The following is a 26,160-nucleotide window of genomic DNA, read 5'->3' on the forward strand; positions in this document are numbered from 1 at the left end:
CTTCCATCTTTCCCAACATCAGCGTCTTTTCCAGGGAGTCTTCTCTTCTCATAAGGTGGCCAAAGTATTGAAGCTTAAGCTTCAGGATCTGTCCTTCCAGTGAGCACCTCGTGCATTTTAGGTCCTTCATAATTTCCTTTCCTTTCTTTTATTTTATCTGGAGAGAGAGAAAATGTTTTCCACATAAACATAGTATCACAGAAATGAGCACACGCATAACCACCCCCATAAAATAGAGCCAATACTATTGCAGCAGAGCCTTAGGGCCAAGTTAGATGTGATGCAAGAGATCCGGTGGAGGAGAGCAGCCTCTGGGAGATGGAGCTTAACCCTTCCTTCCTGTATTCTTTCTCCAATGCTTCAAGCCTTTCCGTGGAAACAAAAAGGAGCAGTAGTTGTACTTTACTTGTTGAAGGCAGTTTGAACTGAAAACAGAATTCATTGTTTCATCTTCCTATTCTCTGTTGATTTCTCTTTCTGTCTCTCTCTAGGTCAACTGGTAGAGAATATGCTCTGAAAATCATCAAAAAAAGTAAATGTAGAGGAAAAGTAAGTACAGAAGCTCCCCGTTGTATCTCTTTCTTCGATGTTCACCTACTCTAACTTTAGTACAGTGGTACCTCGGGTTAAGTACTTAATTCGTTCCGGAGGTCCATTCTTAACCTGAAACTGTTCTTAACCTGAAGCACCACTTTAGCTAATGGGGCCTCCTGCTGCTGCCACGCCGGCGGAGCACGATTTCTGTTCTCATCCTGAAGCAAAGTTCTTAACCTGAGGTACTATTTCTGGGTTAGCGGAGTCTGTAACCTGAAACGTATGTAACCCGAGGTACCACTGTATCCCCTTTTTAGTAGCCCTGCTCCAGGTGTCCCCACTGAATGAAGTGAGGTGGGTAACCTGCCAGGAGAGGGCTTTTTCAGTTGTGGCATCCAATTATGGAACAGAGAATCTTTCCTGGTGCCATATTGGTAGTCTTATTGGCACTTGCCTGCTGTATCTATTTTATCTATATATTATGGTTTTGTGTTTTACTTTCATGTATTTATTTACTTTTGCCTCTTTTAAAATTGAAATTGTCAATGCTTACAACCAAATAAGCTCCCCAACAATTGAACACACAGTACAAATAACAACAACAATAATCTATATAAAAATAATAATAAATGTGTTTTCTTTTATATTTATTGTGGGTGGCATCCAACTAATGTCCTGTCATTGTAAGGATTTCCACTTGGTCAGTGAAACGTTCCCCCTCTTCTGATCCTGCCGATGGTTGTCCTGTCCTGTCCAGGGGACCCCCAGAACAGATTAAGGGGTGTGCCAAGGGACAAGACACAGCAAGAGCACACAGACAGAAAAACTTAGTTTCAAAATTGGTAAATGTTTCTAAATTATTTGTATAGAAACACAAGATGACTTGGAGCAATCAGCCCAGATTTTCTTTGTGGTTGGTTTCATGGTGGGTAGGGGGGAAGTGAACAAAGGCTTTTTGTAACCCTTTCTATGTGAAGGAGTGTGACCTAACTAAGTCTGGGAGGACTGCTTACTCTATGGTCTTAACCCCTTCATGCATTAAGTTGAGCTAAGCATTCTGGTTTTATAAGGCTGATATTTATCCCACACATTCTGCATGAAACACAATGTGGGGAACTGAAGCAGATGGATGGATTTCTTCCGTTGTCTTTCTACATGTGGTTTGCTTTTGTTTTGTGGCAGGAGCATATGATCCAGAATGAAGTGGCCATTTTAAGAAGGGTCAAGCATCCCAATATTGTTCTTCTGATTGAGGAAATGGATATGCCCACTGAGTTGTACCTTGTCATGGAGCTTGTAAAGGTATGTATATAGGAGAGAAAGATCACCTGCTATTTCACAGATTACCAACCATTCACTAGGCTTCAAATTAAAGGGCTGGATAGCTGCTGATGCACAGGAAAGGTCTATGCCTTTATTTACCCCCTGAACACAGCAGCTGTTAAAGGGAAGAATCTATAGAAGAGTTTAGCCCTGTAGAGACAGGCAGGCAGAATGGAGGAATGAACTAGAGGTGCTCTCTGGACAGCAACGTAGTGTTTTGGTTTTTGTCTTTTTTGCTATTCTGTTCTAAGGTTTTTGAAATATATACATAGTTTTCACTGTATAAACATGATAAACCAGATTTCCAACTTTGTTACTTCTGGTGGATTTGTGAGTTAGCCTTACTTGCAGGACATATGCCACAGATAGATAGGGATATCCAAGCATGGGGATCAGATTCTGATAGGGATCAGTGAGTGAATCCCTTCTTCCATATTATTGATTGATCTGGATGAGGTGGGGTGGAAGAACAGAGAGCTAACCCACTTCTTATGGACATGCATGGGAAAATCATGTGGAACTTCTTTCCCCTGGCTTTAAAAGGGGTTGTAAGGCAAGTGGCTATCCATCATGATGAAAATGGAGAACCTGCATGTTCAAAAGCAGTAAGCTAATCAATATTAGTTGCAGGGCAGCATTGACAGGAGAAGTCTGTGGCCTTCATGCTCTGATTATGGATTTCATAGAGACATCTGCTGAGCTCCTGAAATTTGTGATCTGCAGAAGAGGCCCTCTGGATGCAGCCCTTTGTGTGGTAACTTGACACATGGCCTCCTCTGTGGTGGCATCCCACTTCCCTTTGGAGGTGTGTCAACCAGCCTTGTTACTGAGCTTTGGTGATCATGATGGGATGAATATATGAGTCAAATAAATAAATACGGCGAGAAACAAGTTGCTGAGCTAGATAGATCTTAGGTCTGATTTGGGGCTGTTCTCAAGAGATCTCTGGTTCATCAAGCCCAGGATTGTCAACTGGAAGCAAAGCAGTCTCATAAGAGTTATGCTGTTCTGGAGAGATACTAAAGATCTATCTGAACCAGAATCCTGTTTTCACAGTGACCCAGCAGATGCTTATGGGAAGCCCACAAGCAGGACATGAGTGCATTAACCCCTTCCCATTGTTGCTCCCCAGTGACTGGTATTTAGAGTCATGGATCCTCTGATCCTGGAGGTAGCATACAGCCATCATGATCAGTAGCTAACAATAGACAAATTTATGGAGGATAAGTTGGTTACAAGAACCTTGTGATAATGAATTCCATAGTTTAACCGTGCACCCTCTGAAGAAGTGTCTCCTTTGTATCCTCACATTCCCACTCTTGATCTTTATTGGATGACCCTGAATTATGCAGAGATCTTTCCCGAACTTGCTACCCAAGGCTGTAAATGCCAGGGGTTTTGCCTGCAAAGTTCTCCCACTTACCTGCTGTAGAAAAAGCTGGATTCGTAACCTAATAATTTGTGTGGGGTTAGGTGTAGCAGGTTTTCATAGCTGCAAACGAAACTGAAATTTCTCCATGTAATAGGATCTTTGCTACAATAAGATATTGTGAGAGCTGTCGCAAACTGTGTGTGACAAGTTCATTCTAAATAAGGTGTGACACCTTCTCTTATTCATTAAGTTTGACAGTTGAACAAACCTTGCTGTGATTTATTCTCTAAGTACTGAAGCAAGCGCATTTGGGAAGATGTGAGCTGTTGATTCAACAACGGCTGGCCTTATCCCTTGCACAGCATGCCCTTTACAATTGTGTAACCATCTGCTGTGGATTGGCTTTTGAAGACCCAAGTTTAAATCAAGTTCACAGATGGGAAAGATATTTGGGAGGAAAAGGCTTGATGTGGTGGAGCGCCAGTTTCTGGCTACTACCATTTTGCATTAATTGGCAGCCACAAGTTTGATATAAGTGGTGGCTGCTGCTGCAGACACGTTTTCATTTCATGGCAGGCACGTCACTCGCTGCTGCGTAAAAGGCCTTGAGTGTGAGGAAAGCACTTCATAAATACAAATAAAAGCATGTTGCAAGCAGCGCTTGTGGAAAGGAGAAAGGACGTGGTCGCTGGCGAGCTGCCATTGCACATAGTGAGACCAAATTATTATTCAAGCCCAGCACTGGTTTAGCTATTTTAACAAGCATGATTTATTATAGGGTTTCCTCCTGCTGTTCAAGGATCTAATTTCAATTTCACATGAGAAAAGGAATGTTACAGCATTTATGTTGCTAGCTAGTAAATAAATAATTGGTTACTGTACTTCGGGATTTCAGTGCCTTATGTTCATAGGTGATAAGGATAGACTTTTCCTTCTTTTTTTCTTTTAAAAAATACATTCAGATGCTTCTGTTAGTCTGTCTTGATTCCAGGAAAATGCAGAAGGGGGGGGGTTGGCTGATAAAACATTAAGGATCCTGGGTCCATCTTCTACAGTGCCTTGACTGCAGCAGGCGACCTGTTATGTCAGTTAGTAAAGCAGAAATTGGCATGATCCCTTATGTGAAGGAAAAGGTGGAATTCTGTGCTGTCCAAGAAAGTTGACTGTAAAGTTAATTATTTAAGGTCTTTATCCAAAAGGGGGATGGTCGCCCATTCAGTTTAAACATTACATATTTGCATTTCATTCACGTACTTGCAAAACCTGAGATATTTTGCATGTGTTCAAAATAAATGTTCTTTCCTCCACACACAAAATCCTCCCTCCTCTTTGAAGAGTTACTCTTGGGGAAATTATTGTTGCTAGTGAGGGGCAAAGCCCATCCTATGAGTCATTCTCTTGGAGCATGAGGGTCTCCTGAGTGGGTGGACTTTTGCTCTCCAGCTACAGATGTAATTTGAAGGACTGTTTGAGAGCAAGCTGCTTTTGGCAGGGGACAAATCACCATGGCGACTCCAGATGCCCCAAAGGTTATCCATAGTGTTAACCATTTTCCCCAACCAGCATTATTCCTTAGGAACCCTAAGGAAATATATCATATACTGACACCTGGACTGCACAATGTGTGCAGAATTGAAACGGGGACCTCCTTCAGGTGCTCTGTACAAATCTTAAATTCTGCTTACAACCATACAAGCAGGGGTGTCCTCAAATTCTTCCAATTCTTGCCACAGTTTTCCCCAGACACCTTCCCTCTTTTCTGGCCAAGCGCATAAAGTTAAATGCATGAAAGTTGTGAGTCAACTGTATTTCGTAATGGACATCAGACAAAAACCAAAGAGAAGCTATGATCATTAGGTTCCATGACAGTCTCCCTTTCCTTGCTAACTTGCCACTGAGTTTGGGTTATCTGAGGCTAGAATAGAAAGTGGTGAGGGGTTTAAATTTCCCACCATCAGTGAACATAAAGTTTGCTCTTGAGCCAGCTTGCCCAATATTTTCTGCTGCAAATAGCAGTGACGCTCTAAATAAGGCCTTAGAGAGATAGGTATTTTTTTATTGGGGTTTGAACATGTGACCATTTGGATACAAAGTGTGTGCTGTTCCACTTCCCTGTGGTACTTCATGACAGCTGATAATCAAATGATGATAGTTTTATTATAAAATAAATGTTAGTCATTTTTCACAGAATTTTCTTCAAACGAAGAAATAATCTGTAAAAAAATATGTGTTCATGAGGTTGTTGGGGAATTTTTTAAAAGCAGTTTTGGGGAGTTTTGGGGAAGTCATTTGTATATGATATCCCTTCATTGTGAAAGACCCACAAGATGTATCTTATTTTATAAGATCTCATAAATAAGATGGAATGAAACCATTAAAGGGCTGGTAACTTAAGATTGCAAGTGTTGATTAAAAATTGGGTTTTGGTCTAGATTTCCAACATTAAATAAGACTTATTTTAAAACAACTTAACATTCTTGTTTTAGGAAAGAGTTTAACACCTTAGCTCCCTGAACTACTATTACTATTCCTTTGTTTTAATCTTTCCTCAAGTGCAGAAGTGAAAATGCATTTTCCTTGTGTAAGCTGACACAACTCAGTCCCTTTATTTATTACTTTGGCAGAAAGCCATCCCCACAGCTCTGCAAATAGGAAGAGAACCGAGGGAAGTGCTATGAGCACCTATCTTGGTTAACTGCAGGCAGCTATCCAGACTTTCCTCTGCATACAAACAGCAGATTAGGGTGTTTTCCAAGGCAGAGGCAGGATTTTGTTGTTTGGGGGGTAGGGAGAGAAAGGAGAAGGCCAACGGGGGGAAGGTACTTAGACTGTGATGCACACCATGGATTAAACCAGGATATTAATGGACCATCTGATTAAAGGTATACAGGTCGGAGCCAAACAGTACAAATTGAAAGCTTTTGCAGATGACTTAGTATTGACACTACAGGAGCCAGAATCTAGTACTAAAAGAGTATTAGAATTGATTCAAGAATTTGGTCATGTGGCAGGATTTAAGTTGAACAAGTTAAAAACTAAGGTTCTTGAGAAAAACTTAACACCGATTGAGAAAGAGAGGTTTCAGAAGGAGACAGGTTTAACATTGGTTAAGAAAGTAAAATACCTGGGGGTTAATATGACTGATAAGAACTTGAATTTATTTAAAGACAATTATGAGAAATGTTGGTCAGAAGTGAAAAAGGATCTAGAAATATGGTCAAATTTGAAGCTTTCCTTGTTAGGTCGAATTGCTGCTATAAAAATGAATGTATTGCCAAGAATGTTATTTTTGTTTCAATCATTGCAAATTTTGGACAAAATGGACTGTTTCAAGAAGTGGCAGAGAGACATTTCTAGATTTGTCTGGCAGGGCAAGAAGCCCAGAATAAAATTTAAAATATTAACTGATGTAAAGGAAAGAGGTGGATTCGCCCTGCCAGACTTTAAACTCTATTATGAATCAGCAGCATTCTGCTGGTTGAAAGAATGGCTGCTTCTTGAGAACACAGACATTTTGGATTTAGAAGGTTTTAATAACGTTTTTGGGTGGCATGCATATTTGTGGTATGACAAGGTTAAAGCACACAAAGCATTTAAAAACCATATTGTCAGGAAAGCATTGTTTAATGTCTGGATAAGATATAAGGACCTACTTGAAAATAAAACCCCAGGGTGGTTGTCACCGATGGAAGCAAAGGCCCAGAAAAAGCTCAACATGGAGGCCAAATGGCCGAAATATTCGGAAATTCTGGAACAAGAAGGAGACAAACTGAAATTGCAGAGTTTTGAGAAACTAAAAGATAAAGTGCGAGATTGGCTTCATTATTATCAAATAAGGGAGGCTTACAATTTGGACAAAAAAACTGGCTTCCAGGTGGAAAAATCAAAATTGGAAACAGAACTGTTAGATCCAAAAACTAAGATACTTTCAAGAATGTATAACTTGCTGTTGAAATGGAATACTCAGGATGAAACGGTTAAATCTGCCATGATTAAATGGGCACAAGATGTTGGACATAACATTATGTTTGCTGACTGGGAACAGTTGTGGACCACAGGTATGAAATTCACGGCATGTAATGCCTTAAGAGAGAATATTATGAAAATGATATACAGGTGGTACATGACACCAGTCAAGCTTGCAAAAATCTATCATTTGCCCGATAATAAATGTTGGAAATGTAAAGAGAATGAAGGTACATTCTTTCACCTTTGGTGGACGTGCCCAAGGATTAAGGCTTTCTGGGAGATGATATATAATGAAATGAAAAAGGTATTTAAATATACCTTCTTGAAGAAACCAGAGGCCTTTCTCCTGGGCATGGTCGGCCAATTGGTGTTAAAGAAGGACAGAACTTTTTTTATGTACGCCACAACAGCAGCAAGAATACTTATTGCAAAGTATTGGAAGACACAAGATTTACCCACTCTGGAAGAATGGCAGATGAAAGTGATGGACTATATGGAATTGGCGGAAATGACTGGCAGAATCCGAGACCAGGGAGAAGAGTCGGTGGAAGAAGATTGGAAGAAATTTAAGGACTATTTACAGAAACACTGCAAAATTAATGAATGTTAAAATGATGTTGGAATGAAATGAAGCGGTTTTAGCAACAATGTTAAAAAGGAGTATGTAAAAATGATTTATTAAATAGATGAAATTATAAGGTTATAATATGTCAAGATAAAGAACTAAGATAAAAACAAAGAGGGAAAGGATTTGCTGAATTAACCATTCGAAATGGAATACAAAAAAGGGAGGTGTGAGGAGGTCAGGGAAACAAGTGAATGAAAAGTAAGACATTGAAAGATGGACTTATTTTTTTATACTGTTTTTTCTATTTTCTTTTTTTCTACTCTGTATTTTTTATTGATTGTTTTCTTTCTTTATTATCTTATTATTTTTGTAAACTCTTTTTTGAAATTTGAATAAAATATCATTTAAAAAAAAATATAAACCAGGATATTAATGTATACATATGAGAAGTGCCTCGAAGAAACAAAACATGCATTCTAAATTTGTACAGCCCGTATGACAAGGGTCTAATTTGCCTATTATATGCCTGTCATGAAATGAAGCCTTTTCGTGCCCAATAAGGGGGCCTCTCTCTTCCCCACTACAAGCTTGTTTCATAGTATTCTCTTTCTTGAGGGAGTTCTAGGAAATGTAGTGCTGTGAGGCTGCTAATGACCTCTGCTGGAGTATTCTCAACAGCCTCACGAAACTACAATTCCCAAGGTTCTCTGGGTAAACCACAGCAGTTAAATCAATATAAAACAAATATAGATATGTAATGGGAATAGGAAGGTTAAAAGCAGGACATGGGAATAGGTGGACTCAAAACCTGATTCAGTGAAGCTTTTCTTACATTCATAAACAATCTAGAGTTAGAGGAGAGCAGTGAGGTGGGCAGGTTTGCTGATGATATTAAATTGTTCAGGGTCATTAAAACAAAAAGGGATTGCAAAAAGCTCTGAAAGGACCTCTGCAAAGTGAGTGAATTAGCAGTAAAATGGCAAATGCAATTAAGTGTAAGTGTAAAGTGATGCATGTTAGGGTGGTGTGGTGGTTAAGTTAGGGTGGTGTGGTGGTAATCTGGGGAACCGGGTTCACGTCTCTGCTCCTCCACATGCAGCTGCTGGGTGACCTTGGGCTAGTCACACTTCTTTGAAGTCTCTCAGCCCCACTCACCTCACAGAGTGTTTGTTGTGGGGGAGGAAGGGAAAGGAGATTGTTAGCCGCTTTGAGACTCCTGAAGGGGAGTGAAAGGCGGGATATCAAATCCAAACTCCTCCTCCTCCTCTTCTTCTTCTTCTTCTTCTTCTTCTTCTTCTTCTTCTTCTTCTTCTTCATTTCACATTTTTGTCATACCCTCCAAAGGCAAAAGCTAGGATGCCATCTTTTGGGGTGCCATCTTCTTGTTTTCTTTTTTCTCATAAGAGGATGGTGGCCATTTTGGGCATCCTGATTTCATGCAATTTTACACCAGGATTTCTACCCGGAAAGCCGCTTTTTGGGGCTTGGTGCCCAAAAATGTGCATTTTGGGGCACCACGTGAGATTGTGGCCCTGAAAAATCACAAGATCACGGTGCCCCCAAATGGCTTCTGTCCTCTTGCAAGAAAAAACGGGATGTCTTGGTTTTTCTGGGGCACTTGCAAGGTGTGATATATGTTCAGGTGGTATGGACTGGCAGTGATTGAGCAGGGATGAGGCTTTGGGGTTGTAGTGAAGATGTCAGCCCAGTGTGTGTCAGCTGTGAAAAAGTTGTGGAAAGATCCCTGTTAGGGATCATTAGGAAAGGAGCTGAAATTAAAAATGCAGATATCATAATGCCCTTCTACAAAATCTGTAGTGCAACCACATTTGGAATACAGTGCAAGTTCTGGGCACCACATCTCAAGTGAATATTGTAGAGATGGAGAAGGTTCAGAAAACCACTTTGAGGTTTTAACTGTTTTGGGTTTTTTTAAAAAAAATAAAAATAAAAATTTTGTGAACGAACTAAATAAAGGGGCAATCCTGATTATCAAGGAGGGTGAACTAAGGATGTGTCTCCCTGGCATCTAGTTTTCTGTGTGCAGTAGAGCACTTAGTCCAATGATCTCCCCCACCTGGAGTCCTGAAGTGGTCAAGTGCAGGAGCAGCTGAAGCACATGATTGTCAGAGACCAGGCTGAGGAATACAGCTCTGATGAGGAATGGTGGGACCATCCCCTTCCCCCTCCCCCAGAATTCTGAAGCTGCCCAGGAGCAGTGGAGCAGTATAGATTTGGAACAGTGGTTTGCAGAGGGGCATAGTTCTGAAGACAAAAGTTGGGAAGAACTGGGGGGTAAACAGCAAAGTGAAGAAGAACTGAAAGAGACAGAGCTAACAGACTCTCTCTCACTGGAAAGTGTCCAAGGTCACATAGAGCAGATAAGGTGCCTACACAAAAAGCAGGGTGGTTGCAAGATCAGGTTGCAAGACGCGGGAAGTGACTAGGGGGAAAGTGGATAGAATCCTTAACTGGGAACACCTTCCTTCCGAGAATGGATGCGCTGTTCTTTTGCTGCGACCATTAAAGACTCTTTAAATGGTAAGGGACTCTTTTCGCTTTGTCCTGCTTATCTACGGCCAAAGGGGTGGGGGAAGAAGCTGAGTCCCAGGATCCTGACAATGATCTACTGCTACAGTCAATTCTTCCATCGTGTGCAGACTGATAGACAAAATTTCCACCACAGATATTAGACCTCTCTTTTTATATGGGTCCTTTGTGCTGTTCTCAAAGAATATAATTATGCTTTTCATTACAGTATGTTTCTGGAATCTCAGTCCTCTCTGTGCTTAGTGGAATGGTGTTCAAACATGACAATTATTTTATTTCAGGGCGGAGACCTTTTTGATGCCATTACTTCCACAAACAAATATACAGAGCGGGACGCTAGTGGGATGCTGTACAATCTGGCCAGTGCCATTAAATATCTTCATAGCTTGAACATTGTCCACAGGGATATCAAACCTGAGAATCTGCTGGTAAGTTCAACCTCTGGTACATTCTGGAGATTTCTGTTCATATGGCTGATGTTGGTAGTCTGCCTCACAGCTTCAATGACATACATATCTCTGGATAAAAATGCTCACCCTAAGAAGCATTTCAAGTCTAGCAAATATTGCACTGTCTACAGAAGATTCATGCTTTACTTGTGGAACACAAATGGTTTACTTCTATTTTAGAGATACAGGGATTGGGCTATATGCAATATTGCTAGGATCATGCTATTGGTGAATTGAGCTTCTGAATCTGTCAAGTAGTCCAACAAACATTGTTAATATTATTTCTAAAGACAAACCTTTGAAATGTTATGATGCTCCACTGCTGTTCTCTCTATGACTCCAAAAGAGTTTTTTTCCCTGACTGTGAATTACATGAAAAGCCACAGTGTCCTCTCTACCTTTTGAGTTGTGGGTGCTATGTTTCATGCTGTATTATTATTATTATTATTATTATTATTATTATTAATAATAATAATAATAATGCCCCGCCCACCTGGCTGGGTTTCCTCAGCCACTTTGGGCAGCTTCCAACAAAACACTAAAATACAATAACCTATTAAACATTAAAAGCTTCCCTAAACAGGGCTGCCTTCAGATGTTTAATCATTTGCATCTCATCAACTGCTCTGGTAGCCTTGGTACTGCCCTCAGTTGGTCCATTGTACCTCAGAACCCACACAAACAAGCCCATTTCTTTCCCCCCAAGCATCAGCTATGCTCTGAACCCAAGTATACCAGGCTGCAAACCAACTTCATCTTGCTTCTACCAGCTTTGTCTCTCCTCTACCCTCATACCAAAAGCTATGGTAGGACCTTCCTGAAAACTAGAACCCTTTGGTGAGGAGACCTGAGAAAAGTATTGCTGCTTCTATATAATCTGTGAGTTATATCCAGTTGTGTCCCAGTCTGCTGATTTTGATCCAGCAGAGTCTTCTGCAGGAGAAAGGGAGAATTGCCAGGGTTTGCTGTTTCACCCTTCCCTTTGAAGCCCCTTGCACCCACCCACTCCAATCTGCTCTAGGGTTCTGTGAGGTGTTTGCAGGTTCCTATTCCCTTCACAGAGTTTCAGTTGCCAAAGTTTGCCACAAAGAGGGATTGTTTGCTAAACCACTCTGAGAACTGTAGCTCTGGGAGAGGAATAGGAGTTCACAGCACATTAAAAGTAAGGTAAAGGTAAAGGGACCTCTGACCATTAGGTCCAGTCGTGACCAACTCTGGGGTTGCGGCGCTCATCTTGCTTTATTGGCCGATGGAGCCGGTGTACAGCTTCCGGGTCATGTGGCCAGCATGACTAAGCCGCTTCTGGCGAACCAGAGCAGTGCACGGAAACGCCGTTTACCTTCCCGCCGGAGCGGTACCTATTTCTCTACTTGCACTTTGAGGTGCTTTCGAACTGCTAGGTTGGCAGGAGCAGGGACCGAGCAACGGGAGCTCATTCGAACTGCCAATCTTCTGATCGGCAAGTCCTAGGCTCTGTGGTTTAACCCACAGCGCCACAGTGTGACAATTATCTTTTGTATAATTTTGCTACTGCTGCCTTTCTTGTTTACCTGGGCTGATAGGAAAGTGTGTTACTGTTTAGGAGAGAGGCTGAGGGCCAAATCAAATGTGTGGGTGGCAGATCTTTATACACAGATCTGTCCTGATTGTGTAGGGCCCCACATTATAGTGTTGGGTCCAACATTAACAACAAATGGAACCCAACCATCCACTTGCCCTGCTGGCCTGTTCCTTGTGAATAATTGCCGTTAGGCTCAGTTGCACTGTGGAACTAATATTTCACACAGACACACACACCACTTTTCAACAATGCAGTGTATTCTTTGCCATATCGAAGTCTGAATGTTAGTATTGGTGCACTGCTGTGTATGTAAGCTAGTGCAATCACATGTCAAGATTCATTAGACTCTTGTTTCTGAGAACGCCAGAGATGGTCTCATGGGGAAACGCTTACAATGCTTTTGTATTCAAACTTTTCTCAAGTTTGACAGCAGTAGACTGAAGTTCTCCCTCACCCTCTTGGTTGTTTTCCCTCTTAAAATAGCATTGACTGACCTACCATGAGCAATTATGCTGGGTATTTTTTTTATAACCATGTTTTCGTGTATTTTGCAGTCCAGAGCACTCACAATAGTCCCGAGCTATTGTGCACATTCCACACTGATTACTAGTCAATACATTTTCCTACTAAGACAATTGCACTCAAAGGACATGTTTGTGTATGTTGTTTCCATCAGTTTAAACTGCACAAAAGCACATGGGAGTTTTTTGAGATGTGATTATTTCTAAGCAGCTATCACGGGCAAGATTGCCTTTGCAGCTTCAAGATGCCTGGGGCGTATTGTTCTTAGTATTGCATACCAAATGCTAGTATGCTTTTTTTGCACTAACTGAATTGTGCTATCCAGATGCAATATGGATACTAGCTAAAATAATATCCTTGGCCACACGCTATCCCTAAGCACGTTGCATAGAAATTGGGTACACTGATTTAAGACTTAACTTCCATAGAAGTTCTCTTAGGATCACACATTTAGATATAGGACTAGTTCACACATGTGTCCATGAAATCTCATCCCAAGCCTTTACTTCATACAAAAAATGTGTACTATATTAATAGTAACACCTTAATCTTGGCCTGGTGGTGTGTCCCCTCCCATTTCACTGAATTGGGGTAGGTACCAAACATTGGCAAAATTGTTGGCTGCACATTCTGTCCTTGGCACCCATCAGTTTGGCTTAGATGAAGCTAAGCTGTTTTTCTGACTGGGTTTTGGGGAAAATAGCTTAATCTGAGGTAATCCATACCAGTTTGGTCCTAATGCAATTCACAGAATAAACACCCCAAGATGGTATTGCTTCTCAAACATTGCCCTCACACTCTCCAGCTTGTTGCTTTACATCTAGGTCACATCACTCCCCAAATCTCTACTTTAAACTCTGCCTTTTCTGCGGAGGGAGGTGGCATCACCCATTTAACATCTTGGACTGAGCCCCTTAATCCTTCTTAATGGCAAATTACCTAGGTTATCACCTCACCAGGAGGCTAGCCTGGCCTTTAGCCTTGCTTAAATTCTAACACTTGGTGGATCCAGGGGTTAGAAGGGTCTGGCACCCATCTTAACACCCCAAACTCATAACAACATAATGTCTGAACATCTTGCTCGCTCATAATATGGATGATTTTGATTTGGATGAAGACAGAGGTTGACACATGTGGGTGTAAAAGGGTTACTAAATTATGGCCACACCTCTATTGCTGATTTTACCATGCATGGTATTCATATCCCATTCCAATACATGTGCTATTAATCAACTGGCTCTTTTACCATTTTAGCAAGCCAAGCTAAAAGCCTTAGTCATATGAAAAGGCTGTAATACTTCACCTCTACATTCCCTTCATCTGGAAGGCATGCCTTTTCCATTTTAATTGGAGCATTTTTTCATAATTGCTCCTATTTAACATGATTATTTTGTCAAATCACGGGATAGCTTTATAGCCATATAATAAGCCCAGGAGAACAACTTCTCTGACTGTTGCCATCTGCAGTGATCACAAGAGCAGCTTAGGAAATATGGACAGTCTTTAGAGTAATGGGATACATATGGTAGCACACAATTATGTGTGGCTGGATTCAATTAGTGTTGTACAATTACACAGTTTTATTGCTTAGTTAAAACAGTGAAAGCACTACATAGTGGGTAATTTGCACTAATCCACATCTCTTTAATTGCCCTTCAGGGCTTAAAGGAAAATAGAACTTGTAAAGAGCTTACTTTCTTAGTAAGATGAGCTTTAAATGATCATCTACATTCTTTGCTCTTCGCAGGGCAGACAATTAAAATATTACCACTTTACATTGAAGCCTTATTTTTGTCTTTAATGTTACTTACCAGGGCAGAGGGAGCATGTCCCTGTGCCCACTGCTTGCTTACTTGTTTTCAGAAATGAACTGAAGGGTTGAGTTTTAAAAAAGAAAATAAACCCTTACTTGTAAAAAGCTCCAGGGAGAAGTTTTATATATATATATATATATATATATATATATATATATATATATGTATGTATGCATCCCTGGATTTTTTTTTTTTTAGTTAAAAAAATCCTGGTGAAATGATAAATTGGTTCTTTTAATAGACATTCAACAAACTTAATGTTTTAAGTTCCTGAACACTTTGCAAAATAACTTCCCCTGCCCTGAATAGAAAATCTGAAAAAATATGCCTGGGGTTGTTTATTAAAAATAAATGTTGTATTCTGCTTAGTGTAAATTCCGACACTGAGGTAGCTCTGCATTCTATTCCTAGTCACAAAGTCTTTACAAAGCCTAGTGCACAATCCCTAATTAAAAATGTCATTGAAATATAATTTATTGCTGCCACTTCAGCAAACACTTTCTTAAAGATTCATAAACCAGATGTGCCTAGCAACTCACATTTTTAATAATAGAGCAGTTCCATTTTTGAATATCCTTCTTCCCTACCCATATTCATTCTGGCTTTGTCACAGCCAGTGTGTGCTGAGAACTTCTGTTTGCTGCTCCTTTTCGAAGACAAAATTCCTGTTTCATGAGCTCACTGAAACCCAATTGAAGGGGGGGGAATAGGCCTCTGAATGCAAAACATATTCTCAGAATATGTATTTGATGCTACGGTGTGTTTCTATTGCCATGCAATTTACATGTAGTTTGCATTTCACAAATAAGAAAAACATTCTTTCTCTTTGCCACACAACTTGCAATAGGCTTTGGTGGCTGCCTAGCTCGCAATTTAAAGGGTAAAGAAGTGTTGTAGAAAATCTGAGACAGGAGGAAATTTTATTAATAAAAACAAATTCCTTCTGTGGTCAATGGCTATTGAAATGTAGAATAATGGATCTGGAGGTGCCTAATGGCATGAAGTCCAATACTCAGCCAAAAGGAGATATCCGTAAGTAGTAGGGAGAAACCTGCTTGGCCTATACTTCACTCTCAACCACGGACAATTTCTGATAGAAAAGTGATGACCAAGCTGGAAGTGACCTTCAAAGATCCTTCTGCCTCATAGAGTGAACTAAACTGTCCAAATTGCTCTTATTAAATAAATATTAATTATGAATACTGGAGGACTGTACCACCTGCATGGCAATAGATTGTCTCTATAGCAACTCCAGCAATCTGTCTTACATCCCTACAGTAAGGATACTATGCAGTTTGTTCAATTTAAAGCTTGTGGCTACTGTTTCATGTTTATTAAGTGAAAGCTAAGTTCACTCCAACCCCTTTATCACTCTCTGTTCACCTCTGGCTCTCACCTCCCCACATCTGCTGTGTTCAGGCATGCTTGGGGACGGGGGCATTCACTGCCACAAGCACAATGGAATAGAAGATTGACTGTTAAGGGAAAGGGAGATTCCTCCTAGAGGGAACACACTGAATCAGAAGACTGTTTGTTTAGGTTTATGAGCACCAAGATGGGAGCAAGTCACTGAAGCTGGGAGATTTTGGACTGGCCACCATCGTTGACGGACCTCTTTACACCGTCTGTGGGACACCTACTTATGTAGCTCCAGAAATCATTGCAGAAACTGGGTAAGATGGTTTGTAACACATTTGCTATGAACAATTAAATGTATTAGTAATTTGTAAATTAAATATTGAGAAGAACATTGACAGATTAGGGCCAAGGCAACAATCAAACATTTATCAAGTTTCTAAGATAGTAGTATTGATAGTTGCTGATTACTGCTGTTTACAATCTCTCTTCCTTCATTTTATATGCTGTTTCAGTTAGTGCCTGGTGTGCAGAGCAACTATCATCTAGTGAAAGAGTTCCATATTCTTTTCGTGAATAGTGGATGTCCATTTGAATATAAATCACACTGTACTTGAATTTTAATATTTTAGATTTAATTCTTGCACTTCATTTTCTAAAATGCCACGTGAAATATAGCTATTACTAAGAAAACGCCATGTAATTTAATGATGGTCTTTGCCATGGTATCATTTTCTCTTTGCTTTTATTTTGCGCAATAGTGCAAAATAGTGATCAATAGATCACACATTCTTTATAATATTAATCATAATCTCTTGTCACTTGTAGATATGGCCTGAAGGTGGACATCTGGGCAGCTGGTGTGATTACTTACATCCTGCTGTGTGGTTTTCCTCCATTCCGTGGGTATGGGCAATGCTGTTCTATTCCCCTTTTAACAATGCACTTCTGTGCTATTGGAAACCCAAGTGTTTTTTCTCTCCGGGTACAATGCTAGCTGTTCTCCCCACCCTTCTCCTCCCATGCTGTGTGAGGCAATGTAATTTACCTAAACAGTATCATGATAGGTGAGATGATGATATCATAGGTTTATTTTTATTTATGCAGTTCATTGCTGGTAAAAAACAAACGAAATAAAAATGATGTTCTTCCCAGAATTTAAATATTATGCTGTGCCCTTTTAGAATGGTATAAAATGTATATCAAATATATGTTTACTAAAAGTAGAAGTGCAGAGCCTTGCAATTTTCAGATATAGTCTGATGAATTAACAAAGGCAACTGTTTCTTAGGAGCTTTCTTTCTTTCACATTTTGAATACATGCTGTTTGGTAGACTCTGCAAAATGGGAGAAACACATTTTTCCTCAAGCACTGGGCTTTAAAAGCAGAGTCTTGCTGTTTCATGTATTTACTTTATCTTTTTCCATGTGGTGGGAACTTAACACTTTTGTTTCCTTACTGTGTAGAAGTGGAGAAGATCAGGAAGTCCTTTTTGATCAGATTTTGATGGGACAAGTAGACTTTCCATCTCCCTACTGGGATAATGTTTCTGACTCTGCGAAGGTAAATTGTGCTGCTTTGCTTTTTTCATATCTTACTGACAGCTCTCTTTACAAGCCTTCTCAGGGAGCCGATTGTAAAGTTTCAACTGGTGCAGATCAAAAGTTTTAACTAGTGCAGATGAAGATGTGCTGCAGAAAGATGTGCCCAATGTGCTGCAGAAAGGAATGAAAAACAAAACTGCCGATATCATAATGCTGTTTTGCGTGTTCAGACCCAGAGACCTCCCCCCTAAATAAATTCACACATGACTCAAATTTTAGTTTTGGTTTTTGGCAGAATTTAGGCCACAACTTTATTGATTACAGAAGGTGAGTGGTTGTATAGGCTCTGGTTCGACTAGTTCCCTGCACTCTTGCAGGCAGCGCTGACCCAGGGCACCAGCATAGGTCAGCCAAGGATGAACACCTGGGAAGGTGAAAAGCCGGGTACAGACTCTGTTCATCACCCAGATGCCCCCCTGGACTCAGGTATGGGCACAACCCCCTCTCAGGGGTTGACCAAACCATTTGAGTCCCTGGATTCCTTTAACGGAATACCCTTCTCATAGGGATGGCGAGAGCGTTCTCCCATCCCTATCACCTGAACCAGTGCCTATCCGCAACCTTACAAGTTGTGACGATTTGCTACACGGCAGGCAAAACCCAAATGGCAACAGCCAATCAGCCAAGTGGGGAAATTCCTGCCGTGCCCCTGTCCCAATGACAGACGACACACGATGGCATAGCAAGGTCAAAGCACAATGCCCTAAAAATAGGTAGAGGTGGGCGGGTGTTCCGAATGCATGAGCCGAAAGAGGAAGCTCTGGGTCACGTGCATGGGTATAAATAGGTTGGACTGCGCCCCATTGGTCAAATTGAACCCAACATCGAGGGACCTACCAATCGGGTTTTGTGGCTAACCAATCAAACCCACCCACAACACAGGGGGTCAGGCTCCAGGTCTCACCGTAACACGTGCCCTCTTTTAGGGAGGACACAATATACAAATCTATGGTGCGACCGCATTTGGAATACTGTGTACCCCTCACCTCAAAAAGGGTATCATAGACTTGGAAAACATTCAGAAAAGGCCAACCAAAATGATTGAGGGAAAAGAGTGACTCCCCTATGAAGAAAGGTTTCAGTATTTGCAATGTTTTAGTTTAGAGAAAAGGCAAGTAAGAGGTGGCATGATAGTAGTTTATAGCATTATGCATGGCATGGAGAAAATTTCCTCCCCTGTCTCCTAGCATTAGAACCTGTGCACACCCAACAAAGCTGAATATTGAAAGATATAGGAAAGATAAAAGGAGTGCTACTTCATACAGCATATAGTTAAACTATGGAACTTTCCATTTCACAGGAACTTATTACTATGATGCTACAGGTAGATATAGACCAGCGATTTTCGGCTTTGCAAGTCCTTGAACACCCATGGGTTAATGTAAGTAAATCTAAAGGCTAACAGCTTTATTTTAACATTGCTATCTTAAAAAAAAAATCATTTGCTTGTGAAGTCTTTTGAATTGCTGTTTTAGAAATATGACACATGCCACAAGTTGCTGCCAACCTAGCAGTTCGAAAGCATGCCAGTGCAAGTAGATAAATAGGTACCGCTGCAGCAGGAAGGTAAACGGTGTTTCTGTGTGCTCTGGTTTCCATCACGGTGTTCTGTTGTGCCAGGAGCAGTCTAGTCATGCTGGCCACATAAAGCGGAAAGCTGTCTGTGGACAAACACCGGCTCCCTCGGCCTGACCTGAAAGGGAGATGAGTGCCGCAACCCCATAGTCGCCTTTGACTGGACTTAACCATCCTGGGGTCCTTTACCTTTTACTTTAGACCTAGGGTTTTATACAACAAAGTTGTCCTGTTAGCACAAAGACCTCCCCTCCCTCTTTCCCCCCTTGCCCCACCAAACTGTTTACCCCCCCCCAAAAAAGCTAGAGATGTGCTTTATGACCCTTAACCAGTACAGTGCATCAGTACACTATTGTTTATCATAGGACACACACACACTTCTTCGGATTACAAAGCAGGATGTTACTCCTATGTTGCAGAGATACTGGCGCAAAGCTTTAAGTATCAAGATGCTGGTCAGTTGTTGATGTACATACGTCCAAAATACCTGGAAGTGTGGGGCAAATATATTTTAAAGGGCTTTTTTAAAGACTTCAGCCATTATTTACAAGAATATGAGTCTATGTTTCATACGGCACATTGAGGGGGAAGGGGGAATATTACTGACTTGTGGATGACCAAAAAATGCAACCCATTTGTAAGAGTGACTATGGCAATCCACCATGAACAATCTGTCTTTGTATCCTGTTTATTAATTACACATACCCTGAAATTATTCTTTTTGGGGGGATTCTCTAGAACTATTTTAATAGCGCATGGAAATACCCAGCAAGTTGGTCTTTTAAGGCCTTACTCCTAGGTGAACTCTAGTCTATGTAGACTGTTATTGTGTCAACTTCGGGCATGTTGAATTAGCCAACTGGGTAATTCATGAATACCGTACAAAACTAGAATGGTGTAGCAATTGGCAACCTTCAGCGCATAACTTCATGATATTAGAAAGTTAATCAGCTGCCTCCAAGCACTTTTAGATCTTGTAAATTGCAGATTCCCAAATAAAACAGTTAAAACTAATAGGTCCTAATAATTAATATATTGTTAAATACAATATGGTAGTGGTCTAGAAAATGTCTCCTGAATTGTCCTTCAGCTCCTCGTAGATCATAATTCACAAATGCTTGTTTTTGCTTTGCAGGATGATGGTCTTCCAGAGAATGAGCATCAGTTGTCTGTAGCTGGAAAGATCAAAAAGCATTTCAACACAGGCCCCAAGCCCAACAGCACAGCAGCTGGAGTTTCCGTTATAGCAGTAAGCATCTGCAATACAATGCTTAACTTTTCTCCCTCAACGTCTGTATATTGGGTCTGTGCTGAGGAGATGGCACCCAAAACTCAGCAGATAGTTATGCCTTTAATGCAGTATAAAACAAAACTTCAATTATCCCATCTTCTTCCAATTTCTTCATCTTGAGAGCCATATCATCACCCAAGGATATTAGGCAACACACACTATCCTATATATTTCTGAAAATCAATCCTTCAATGGAGAAAATCCAATGTACATTCACAAATGTGGCGTTTAAGATTGTGATCATTTACTTTAAAATTGTTTCATGGATTGGACTGTTATAATACTTACCTGTAGCAAGAGCAAAAAAAACCCCGATTCGAAGCAGGAATTCCTTAAACCAAGCACATAGAAATCATTAAGTGTCAAGAAATACAACTGCTTCCGGAGTAGCAATTTTTGCCTACACCAACTGACACTGAAATACTGCACGGATTAGCAATATGCAGCCCACTGCATTGGGTCCTAAAGCCCTGCATGCTGTGAGATGTATACAGCTGATCCATGGAGCATTCTATGTGCATGATTGGCAGCCATACAATGTCCCCACCCCACAACTCAAGATACTGATACTGGAATGTCTAATATGGTTTTAGGACTAGGCCCTAATTTTTCCATCACAGTCTGATAGAATTATAGGAGCGTTTTAATAGCCTAAATGAATCTCTCCTTTTTTAAAGACATGCAAGAGAAGAAACTTCCATTTTCCATTGTAAGATACAAATCTATGTGCCCATAGATTTTATTCAGTGTACATATCACTTTTTGGACACAAGCTGGCTAGCTGCTTCCCTCCAGACAGGAATCAAACTGGCTGGAGATTTAAACAGAACTCCGTACAAAGCTTCTGGTAGCACACATGGTTTTTTGTTTTGGTTTTTTGCAATTCTCTACAGAAGCCCTGTTAAAATCTCAGTTGCACATAACAGCACAGATGAAAATGTACCAGGCTTCCTCGCTTCCTCTTCTTCCAACCATAAATACAGAAAGGCCAACAGTAGCTAACAGGGTTATCATTTATCTATTTCCCACAAACATGCACAGAAGTCATTGGGTTTCCCTAAATTAATATCACTGAGCGGTCACTGGGTTTGTTTGTTTTTTAACATGCCCATCTTCTTTCTTTACGTCTGCTTGTGCTTTTTAAGCTTCCTTTCATAAATGTGCCTACTAATCATGCTCCAGAAAGAGCCATCAGAATGATGCATCGAACATAATAACCATTGACCATACCAGATTAATTGACATTTGTTCCCAGCTTGGATAAAGTGCAGGTGGAACCCCTTTTTGTGTAGCTCTCCCACTTTCACGGTTTTGGGCAGGTTTTTTGGCTTGGCCCTTTTGGGATGGATTTTAAGTCGGCATGAATTAAATTCAGCTCGTTTGGCTCAGCCCATCTTTTCTGGATGCTTGCTCCAGAGTTATTCGGTTTTGCAAGTGTTTGTCCTTCCCCTCATCGCCTCCCACCCCACCAATGATTTTATTTCTTTAGCTGTTAAAATTGAATAAATAATCCCTGCCTCAAAAATGGAAGGTAATCTTTCCCTCATGCTTTCCATAGGTTTGGTCACTGTTTTTATTCATCTCATTGGCTAAAAATACAGTCAGCATTTGCTTTTTTTAAATGTTCCATTAAAACCAAAGCGACAGTAGCTGTTTCCCACAACTAAAACATCCCATTATGTGCATTCGTCATATGAAATATCAGGTATGTTCTCAACTGCCCAGCTGAAAACCTTTTCAATTGGGCTGCCAGCACGCTTGTCCATGAGAAGCACTTGCTCAGGTCCTCTACACGAGGGATTTCATAGCTTTTCAAAAGCTCTTTCAAAATGCTTTGCCAGCTCCTTTTTCACCCATCCTTCGCCGCCTTTATTATGCTTATGTTTATTTTTTGTTTAATTTGCACCAGTTGCACTGGAAACTGATTGCTTTAAGTAGTTTTGATATTTTAATTGAGGAAAGACACTGCAATGCAGCTTCTCACCGAAAACCGAAAATGGCATAGAAATAGAATGACATGCGGATCTTTGTTTTGGTTTTTAGCACTATATTATTTGAATATTGGCACCCTGTCTGTTTAGTACTGGAGATTGGTGTTTTCCTGCTAGTAATTCACCACTGTGATTTATCATGAATGTGCACACAAGCCCTGCCACTTCATCTAACTTTTCCAAAAACGCAGAGAACAAATTTCCACCATGCGTATATAAATGTGTGCTTGTTTGCTTCTTTAAAAATATTTATGATTCCCCCTGTAATAGTAGACCTCTAAAGAATTTGCAACAAAATAAAATACGGAATAACACACACCATAAATAAAACAGTAGAGTGTTAAAAGTGACCTGGTACAATCAACATTCCAGAAATGCTTGCAGAAATAAGAAAGGTTTTCACAGCACACTGTGTGCTTTGCCTCTTCTGGCAAAGTATTTCATAATATAGGGGGTCCTTCATGGAACGCTCTCTTCTGAATATAGAGAGATTTGATTTCTGTGCTGTGAGGCACCTCTAAAAGCTAACAGGCAAGATAATGCTAATAAACCCACACGTTCCAGTGCACAGTCTCAGCAGCAATAAAATCAGAGTTGCCTGCAACTCTAAAGTTAGTCCCATTGAGGTCACCTTTCCTCCTAGGAAACTAAGTGCTGGCATGCTGCCTAAATCCAGTTTTTGTAAGGCCAGCTGCTCAAATTAAAATGCAGTGGCAGATAGGCTTTAAATCAATTATAAGATAGCATTTGGTATAATTCTTAACTTAGATACTCTCCAAGTGCCAGAATTTAGTGTTAAGAAATCTTAAGTTAATTGACTCCCTTTTTTGTTAAAATAGTTTGAACGTACAGTAAACACGAGTGGATGAATACAGCATGAAAATGCTTACAAGGTTTGTGTACGCGTGTGTTGTTATTGAAAGGAGGGCTCCTCTTGAAGCCAGTTGAGGCTGGTCCAGCCTTTTCTTCTTACTCATGCAGTCGACGGCATGGCCCAGGCTGTCAGATTCAAGAGTTGCCCTTGGAGAGCTCGGCAAGGAGGTAGATGATGGAGACAAAACTAGAATTAGTAGGATTTGATATTGGCTTTGGCACCTCCTACTGTTGGTCTTCCTGCCTTCAACCCTATCAGTCCCAATGGGCATCAGCCAGCACTGCTTGCAGTGAACCAGAATGAATAAGCTAGAAGTGAACAGGTGTTCACGATGAAGGATATTAGTTACAGTGTTTAAATCTCCCTTTCCTTGTGGCTTTAGTAAAGACACATTTTGATCATGCCTCTCAATTCCCCCTTGAAGAACAAGAAGCATTTTGCCCAGTGAGAATAACTCATTGAAAATGAGAGGTAATTGATATTTCTTGCAAAGTGGTGGTAGTCACGTATCTCTTGTACCCATACGCAAGGGTTAATGAACCAGGGGGCATCCACATGTAACTGGATTACAGCTCCCATCATCCATGATCAATGGCTGGGACTGGTGGGAGCTGAAGTCCAGCAAACTCTGAAGGACCACAGGTTCCCAATCTTTACCATTTGTCATTTGAAACATTGAAAGAAAAAAAGGGCAGTGAACTCTGATGATAACTTGCAGTGTTAATAAGTAGGGCACTTAGCTTTTTCATGCAAATAAATGTTTGGTATCAGTGGTAGTTTTACAATGCATTTTTAAATGATGCTGTACTTTTGTCTGCTTCCGTAAGTTGTGTTGAATTGGTTTTACTGTAGTGTTTTCCTAATTTGGTATGTTGTAGCCAGCCCTGGGATCGTATGATGAAGGTCTGGTTAGAAAATCTCCTATAAATAAAATATGTTGCCAAATAGTGTCTTTCAGACCTGAGAAGTATGAATTTTGTACAAGAGGCCTGCAGCCACGGCAGTGCTAATCTTTTGTTATTGATAGCGTTATGTAAAACAAACATACAGTATTCTCTCTGCGGGTTGTAGTTGTGATTTTATAGCTACACAAGAGAGTAAGCTATGTCAATGAATGCTCCTTTCTTCTCTATGTTGTTTACCCTCCTAAGCCTGAAAAATGCTTTTAAAAATACAAGTAATTGCTTCAGGACTATAAATAGGCTTTCTATCAACTTGTCACTGTTTTCTTTGAGTGTTTCAAACTAGTGGCTTCACTGCTGCCTGCCAGAGTCTCCGTTCACTGAGGAGAGCCGACAATTATGGCTTAACTGAATACAGATGTCTTGAAGAAGTTGTGGTAAAATCGTGTTGCCCCACAGATTTGACTAGCAACACTTTTCCATTTGCAAATTAATACACACAAGTGATTTTTAATTTTTAAATAGATAAACACACAATTTAATGTACTGGCCAAGTATAATTCAATTTGAGTTAAAGTTATGAGTGCTAACATGTTGAGTCGTATGTGTGTGTGTGTGTGTGTGGAGACACAGTTGTCTGTGTGTGTGTGTGTGTGTGTGTGTGTGTTGTCATCCTTGAGTAAGCAGAAGAAAATAGGCTAATGATAACATTCTGCTTAGTTTAACGAAGCTCCTAGGTTTAGCCGTGGAAGCAAATATCACCTTGAGGTTTGCAAGAGGCATATAGCAGTGCTGAGGGAGAAAGGTGAAAGTAGGATGAAAAAAATGGCGTCCTGCCTGGAAAATTACTCTGATTGCAGACTGATTCAGTAAAATTGGAAGTATGATGGGATTAGGGCTTCAAATGTATTGCCAGGAACACCAAATAAAATGTAAATGCCATTTTGACAGTGGCTAATTGGAAAGGCCGAACTCTCTGCAGAGCATGAGCTGCAAACTGCATGAATTTGTCTTTCTATATTTAAGTTGCATCATGCTACTCTGAACCACCCCTCTCAAAAAAAAAACCTGTTTGACTAAGGCTGCAATCCTATGTACACTTATTTGAACTTGGGGGTATTTCCTTCTCAGTAAAGATACACAGGCTTGTTCCATAGGACCTACTACATTAGACATATTTAAATCCCATTGCAAGAGCCCCTGGTGGAAACACCGAGGAAGTTCTGCCAGTTCTAGGCCCAGAGATGCGAAGAATTGGAAGCCCCAGGAACCATACCTTGTACTTCAGCTAGCCACAAATTTCCAGCCAGACCTGAAATGATTAGAGGGTTAAGGAAAGCCAATGGACAGGGTGGGCCTAGTCACCTCCAGGAGCCACCTCAGAGAACTCTTCCACCTGTTTGCACATGTGGTGGCTCGCCACACACGGCAACAGTGCAAAGATCCAAGAATTCTTAGTTCCCTGGCAGCCTCTGATATGTGCAGATCTTCATAAATTGGGCATGTCCTTCTCTTACTCTATGAATATTTTTACACATACACATACTCCCATGGTACATCAGTTAGTATGACATGAATGAGGAAGCCTCTTAGTGTGTAGAGCTCTAAGAGCACCAGAAGAACCTGCAGGATCAGACCAAAGGTCCATGTCGTTCAGCATCCTCTTCTCACTGTGGTCAACCAGAAGCCCATGGGAAGCCCATAAGCAGAACCTAAGGGCAAACAGCTGTGATTTCTTGCACTGATATTGAGAAAACTGCCACCTCTGATACTAAGGGCAGTGCATATCTATCATGGGTAGTAGTCAATGATCGACTTCTGCTCCGTGGTTTAAAGCTATCCAAGTTGATGCCTATCACTGGCTCTTGTGAGAGTTTGTGGCTTGTGGCTTGAGAGCGTGGCTT

The 26,160-nt window shown here is 40.7% G+C and overlaps 1 protein-coding gene across 4 annotated transcripts in view; it reads left to right on the top strand.

The window, feature by feature from the left end:
- Positions 1-26,160, top strand: part of DCLK1 (doublecortin like kinase 1) — a 203,178-nt gene that overhangs the window by 162,276 nt on the left and 14,742 nt on the right. For all 4 annotated transcript variants that reach the window (XM_083609116.1, XM_083609117.1, XM_083609115.1 and 1 more), the window contains 8 exons: positions 492-549; positions 1,717-1,836; positions 10,598-10,744; positions 16,202-16,335; positions 16,847-16,924; positions 17,486-17,582; positions 18,924-19,004; positions 20,334-20,447. In XM_083609116.1, coding sequence (XP_083465242.1) covers positions 492-549; positions 1,717-1,836; positions 10,598-10,744; positions 16,202-16,335; positions 16,847-16,924; positions 17,486-17,582; positions 18,924-19,004; positions 20,334-20,447 — 829 coding nt within the window. The remainder of the gene's footprint in view (positions 1-491; positions 550-1,716; positions 1,837-10,597; positions 10,745-16,201; positions 16,336-16,846; positions 16,925-17,485; positions 17,583-18,923; positions 19,005-20,333; positions 20,448-26,160) is intronic.

Source organism: Podarcis filfolensis, assembly GCF_964270895.1.
Source record: "Podarcis filfolensis genome assembly, chromosome: 4".
Taxonomy (NCBI): domain Eukaryota; kingdom Metazoa; phylum Chordata; class Lepidosauria; order Squamata; family Lacertidae; genus Podarcis; species Podarcis filfolensis.